The sequence below is a fragment of the Notothenia coriiceps genome, unplaced genomic scaffold (genome assembly GCF_000735185.1).
Source record: "Notothenia coriiceps isolate Sejong01 unplaced genomic scaffold, NC01 NC01_scaffold00019351, whole genome shotgun sequence".
NCBI classification, from domain to species: Eukaryota; Metazoa; Chordata; class Actinopteri; order Perciformes; family Nototheniidae; genus Notothenia; species Notothenia coriiceps.
Genome location: NW_011352052.1, coordinates 267,439 through 273,438, shown reverse-complemented (window position 1 = coordinate 273,438; position 6,000 = coordinate 267,439). Strand labels below are relative to the sequence as shown.

General features: G+C 37.1%; 1 protein-coding gene across 1 annotated transcript; it reads right to left on the bottom strand.

Annotated features, from left to right (window-relative positions):
• Positions 1 to 78: 78 nt before the first annotated feature.
• On the bottom strand, positions 79 to 2,376 carry vbp1 (von Hippel-Lindau binding protein 1). The gene is made up of 5 exons (XM_010778642.1): positions 2,261 to 2,376; positions 1,081 to 1,205; positions 902 to 968; positions 345 to 443; positions 79 to 177 (listed from the first exon to the last, which is right to left on the bottom strand). Exons 1-5 carry the CDS (start codon positions 2,339 to 2,341, stop codon positions 79 to 81), a joined length of 471 nt encoding a protein of 156 aa, XP_010776944.1. The 5' UTR covers positions 2,342 to 2,376.
• Positions 2,377 to 6,000: the final 3,624 nt, after the last annotated feature.

The following is a 6,000-nucleotide window of genomic DNA, read 5'->3' as shown; positions in this document are numbered from 1 at the left end:
TGAAGTAAAAGAAGAACATTTGGGCAAAGAGAAAATACCTTCACCTGGTGTGTTTATTCCTCGATTTCAACAGATGGGTTAGAAAATGTTTTTTAACCTGCAGGTAACATGTGGTTGTTGTTTTAAGCATGCACGCCGTGGACAAGTTCTTCTCCAGCAGAGCAACATCACGTTAGCCTTCGGAGGGAAATGTCGGGGTGGGACGGAGTGAAAGATGAAGAGAGGATTTCAGTTATGGCGTTCTCCGACTTCACCTCTCCTATGTCTCAGTAAAACAGCTCTCATGCAGGGTCTCACACCACACATCAGGAAATACAACTGACTCTAATCTAAGCGGTACTTACCCCTAACCATAGGCACACTTTATCGGTGGGCGGCACTGAAGCCTTGCAGTAAACATTGTCGGCCAATAGGAAGTGCGTGTCCATGGGAGTTTTGGTGTCCTGAGAACAAAACATAACAAATGGTCAGAAGGCTGCATTTATAAAACATATTTTAATTATTTAACTCAGTCTGTTTTTGAGAAATGTTTCATTCTAACACAATGCTCAGATTGATTTACGCTGACACTTGTATCTAATTGAAAGCCTTGCAAATGTTTATAAAGAAATATACAACAAGATCTAAAAAAATACCATTCGTATTTAGTTTTTTTTTGCAGCTTATAAATATTTTCTTTTGTTAGGTTTTAAAGAATGTGAAGATGAAAAACTAAGAATTTTAAGATAAATATTGGGAAAATGTACTGATATTTATATCTTGACATTTATCAATCTGGGTTTTTTGGGTCTTATAATCCAAACAGTTTTTAAATAGTAAAAAAAAGAATTACATAAAAAATAGCATCAGTTAGGATACTGAGTTTTCTATATTAATGTTACTTTATAAAAGCAATACACACCTTTTTCTTCTGCATGTGTCGCAGGATTTCTAGCGTCTGTGAGATTTGTGGGATCTGGCTTTTCAACCTATACATCAAGAGAAGTAAAACATTTCAGTAAAACTATAGTTTCATAAAATCGAACACTAGTTCCAACTTATTTTATGCGAGTAGATGAAGTCTCTTTTTGTTGGTGTTACCTGAGTTTCTTCTGGGACAGGTTGAGCTCCATGTATTTATATTTCTGGTGCTGCTCGTCCAGCTTCCTCAGCGCAGAGTCTGCCGTCTCGTTGCCAGGCTTTTTCATAAAGGAGTCCACATCCTCCTGTAGGACACAGCAGAAGAGACAGGACATTAAAAGAGAGATCATCTAGCATACATTTTAAGTTGGGTCACTTTGAGTTGCCTTAAAAACATTTGTCAAAGAGCAGCAAAGGTAGAACGGACCAGTCTCTGTTGGGTACTTCCGATGATATAGCAAAACCATTTTAAAACTACCTCAAACATTAACATATCATTCCCATTTCTATACTGAAAAGTGTGCACCTTGGTTAACAATAAAAAAAAATGTTTCTTTTTTCAAATGGGTAAATGTTAAGTCTATATATGAACACTTCAAACGTCATTGTGTCACCAGATCAGGAGGTACATGTTTTCTACTGTATACAGAAAGGAAATGAGGTACTTACAATACAGTACATACAATTTGAGTGAATGTTATTTACTTTATACATTATTTTCATGCTTCTTTATACTTTTAGTCTACTACAATGTTGAAACATCTACAGATCTACAGTAGTGAAATACATTAATGATGCTATCGTAGTATCAATCCAAAACTATATATATTAGTTAAACACTGACTGACACATTCTACTGTCTCAGTACTTTCACATAATGTTGATAAGTTTTGGACATTTGCTACTTAATGCATACCGTGCATCTGTAGTGGAGAATTGAAAGTATACTTTTACTTCAGTAAATATTGTTAAGTATCCTTCCACAGGATTGATATTTCCTGAAAAGGGGAAGAGGTTGGAGGCAGCTAATGCTAATTTAGTCAGACTTTCATTAGTAGAGCATGTTATAACTTATTAGGCTAACATGTAGCTAACTACAGTTGTTTAAAAGCCTACAGAGCAAAAGAGGTGAAGTAAAATGCAGAAGCAGCTCGCACACACACAGACTGTGGGATGATGTCCATAGATGGACGTGAGGAGCCGCCCTGCACACACTGCAGGGTTAGCATTAAGCTAACTAGCTCATAGCCAGCATGACGCGCCCACACATACACCACAACAATAACACTTGTGTTTTCACCCTTCAGACGTCAATGTGGAGTTCTGACAACCTAAACCAGTACATGCCAGTTTTACGCACCACAAAAATAGCTTCGGGGATCCCGAGATGCTTTTTCTTTGAAGCCTGAACGGCATTGCTGGTATCTATGGTCGCCGCCATGTTGGAGAGAGGCTACACCTTCCTCCTTCTTTACGTACAAGTCTATGCGTCATTACGTCATTGCGTCATTACGTCAAATGCATAAAACAGCGTAAAGGCAGACCGCAGACTGCTACTGCTAAAAACCAGAACCAAATGTGGTCCTTCACGCCCTATGCTATGTGTAGAATAAAGTGGTGTTTATTGGCAGAGATTTCATGTAATATGAACTATGCTCATTAGTGTATATATAATCACTTAAAACGAATGGCTCACCACTACTACTCAACTTACTATATTATCCATTCATAAAAGTTGCGAATGCTATAACTTGTCTTGCATGTCGTCGTGCAAAGAAAAAGCAAGTTTGGCTTTATTTTCGGTGATTGAGAGGGTGTGAATATTGATCTGCAGGTGATAATAACAAAGTAAATCAAAATTCAGGGCATCAAGTATGCATTACAACGGACTCCAATTCTAGTTAACACAGACTACAATTGCAGAGTTCCAATGAGATAGATTTTTAGTTTAAATGACTATATATTCTCCCCTAAAAGCAGCCTGATCTTTGATTTTAACTATATTTAAATTATTCCAGCATCATGGTTGATGTATTAAAAAAACTCTAAGGCTTGAGCACCAGGATGCAAAGACAAATGGAAATGTATTGTCACTGATCCGGATGCAAAGCAGATAGTAAGATTTAAATTTAAATGTGAAATGTGTTCTCACTGCTTGGACAAATAAAACACATCTGTCTTCAAGCGTTTTGTAAAACTTTATTAATGTCATCACTGAAAACGGTCCTTACATTTGACACTCTTTCAGGGGAAAGGTTGTAGATGCAAACATTATATAATATTTTTGCATCTACTTTCTGGATATTGTACATTATATAAACTAGCATTACTTAAATATGAAGACACTAATTGAAAGTAGCATACATTTTACAATAATTCTGTTATTTTCTAATGTTTAAATATGTTTTTTTTTTCAGATATAACATCACCATAAAACACATGTGTCAAACTCAAGGCCCGGGGGCCAAATCAGGCCCTTCGGTGGATTTAATTTCGGCCCGCAGGATAATTTTTAATTACTATTCGATCTGGCCCGCCGGTATATTGCACGCACACCTTCACTCCATCCTGAGGGTCTCCTCAGCTCAGAGCCTGACCCCAAACATTGATGACCTAGCACCCAAGATGAGATGCCACGTATCGGCTTGAACTAGCATCACAGCAGCAAACTGAGTTTACATGGATGTTTCCTTCTGCACTTTTTTTCTTGCGACAACAGGGCATGTTTGTTTTTTTCTTTGAGGGAAATAGTTTTTTTGAAGCTGTTGTTGGCCTGTGGAAAATGTAATCATAGAAATGACTCTGAAAGCTGCAGATAGAGCCATATGAAATGAACGNCAGGTTAAAAAACATTTTCTAACCCATCTGTTGAAATCGAGGAATAAACACACCAGGTGAAGGTATTTTCTCTTTGCCCAAATGTTCTTCTTTTACTTCTGAAGTAAAAGAAGAACATTTGGGCAAAGAGAAAATACCTTCACCTGGTGTGTTTATTCCTCGATTTCAACAGATGGGTTAGAAAATGTTTTTTAACCTGCAGGTAACATGTGGTTGTTGTTTTAAGCATGCACGCCGTGGACAAGTTCTTCTCCAGCAGAGCAACATCACGTTAGCCTTCGGAGGGAAATGTCGGGGTGGGACGGAGTGAAAGATGAAGAGAGGATTTCAGTTATGGCGTTCTCCGACTTCACCTCTCCTATGTCTCAGTAAAACAGCTCTCATACAGGGTCTCACACCACACATCAGGAAATACAACTGACTCTAATCTAAGCGGAATTTACCCCTAACCATAGGCACACTTTATCGGTGGGCGGCACTGAAGCCTTGCAGTAAACATTGTCGGCCAATAGGAAGTGCGTGTCCACGTGCAACATTTATTTACAGTAACCTACGGGTATATTCCCTCAGGTTTCATAAGAAGTCTTGACATTTTGGCAAATTCTTCATTTAAGGGTCATTCAAGAAATTAAGGAAAATCAACACTTTTGAAAAATGAACCCTTTATTTTCACATTTTCTTTGATGTATTTGAGAAACACGGGTAGGAAACCATAACAAAATGTATTCCTCCAGCTCGGGAATCAATCGTACTTATGTTATTGGATGTTGTATTTGTTGCTTTTTTAACAGCGGTCAATGGTGGACCTTTTGTAGAAATTAATTTAAATAATGTCTATTAACCTCTTGATCTAACTATCATTTTAACAGAGGGGAAATTGTTGCGATCTTCTGGGTTTAAACAGTAATATAACACCAATGTAGATTATGCTTACTTAAACACTAAAAATAATAAATTGAGTTGCAGGAAATACAACACCGTTACTGTAATTACTCTTAATTATAGTAACAGGGTTGCAAATCTGACTTTAAATCTACGTTCAGTCATGGAAACCGCACAAATCAATGAAATATTTGCTTGTTGTCCTCGTTGTACTTTTCCATTAAGTCAAACATACGTTGCTTCCTCCTGTAGCTTTCTCCATAACTTTTCCTTCTTCCCCTAAAAAACAACCCTTTTCCTTTCATGCATCTTGTCCCTTTGCAGCGTCTTACTTAAGATGGAGAATCCAAAATAAGCTTCTACGTAGAGGAAACATTTGAAGGCATTTGAACAGAACACAAATGTGCAGAAACCTGCTTCTCTGACAGTTTTTTAGGATATCAGATGGTGTTGTCAAATGTATGCCTCAGTGCTTCCACCCAGTGGTAATGTGTGGAACTAATGCACAGCAAGCATTTGTTCTAAGTATGTTTAAAGATAAAGACAGAGGGAACTAATTTTAATTGCATCCTAATGATCAAAAGAGAACCACCACCTGCTCGTGAAAGTGACATGACAAGATAACACTTTTTTTTTTTTACAATAATCATATCTGTTTATGTATTGATTGTAATTGATGTATCATCCTTTAACACCAATGAGTTAGGTCAAGCACATTTGGAAATATGTGCTTGTAAGATATTCCTATTTAATGTCAAACACTTTTAAATCTTAAATTACTAATTTAAACGACATGAATTACATATTTCCTCTCAAATACTCTACGTTAAAAGCCACAACCTTGTGTGTAAAAACTCACAATGACAATTTTTTTTTTTCTAGTCACATTTTATTTGTATTTTTAGTACATTTCAGTTTGTTGAGAGATAACTAGAGCGGAGCAAGAGACTGTCCGATGTAAACCATCAGGATTGAGGACAGTGATATTGTCTGTACATCTCCGAGGGTTGAAAATAAGTGAGTTTTTGTCGTACCAAGGGCAGGAAAATAGCTGTCATCACCCAACAGATGCATGCTTTTGATGTCTGAGTGGCAGGGTAGAAAAGACAGCTGCAGTTCAATTTATGTTCTCTTCCTCCCCTTTAAACATATCTATGTGCAAAGTCAAATTAAAGAGTAATTTGGAAAGTCATGAGGCGTTTCATGTGCAAAATGTTAACAACTCCCAGAAATTACACACAAACATGGACATTCATTTCCCATCCCCCGTAGGCTCTACAGATACGTTTCCTTTTACATCATGGACATGGCAAAACATTTGAAATAATGACGAGGCTTTAAAGAATTTGACAATGCACATGAGCTTCTATATGAAAAAAT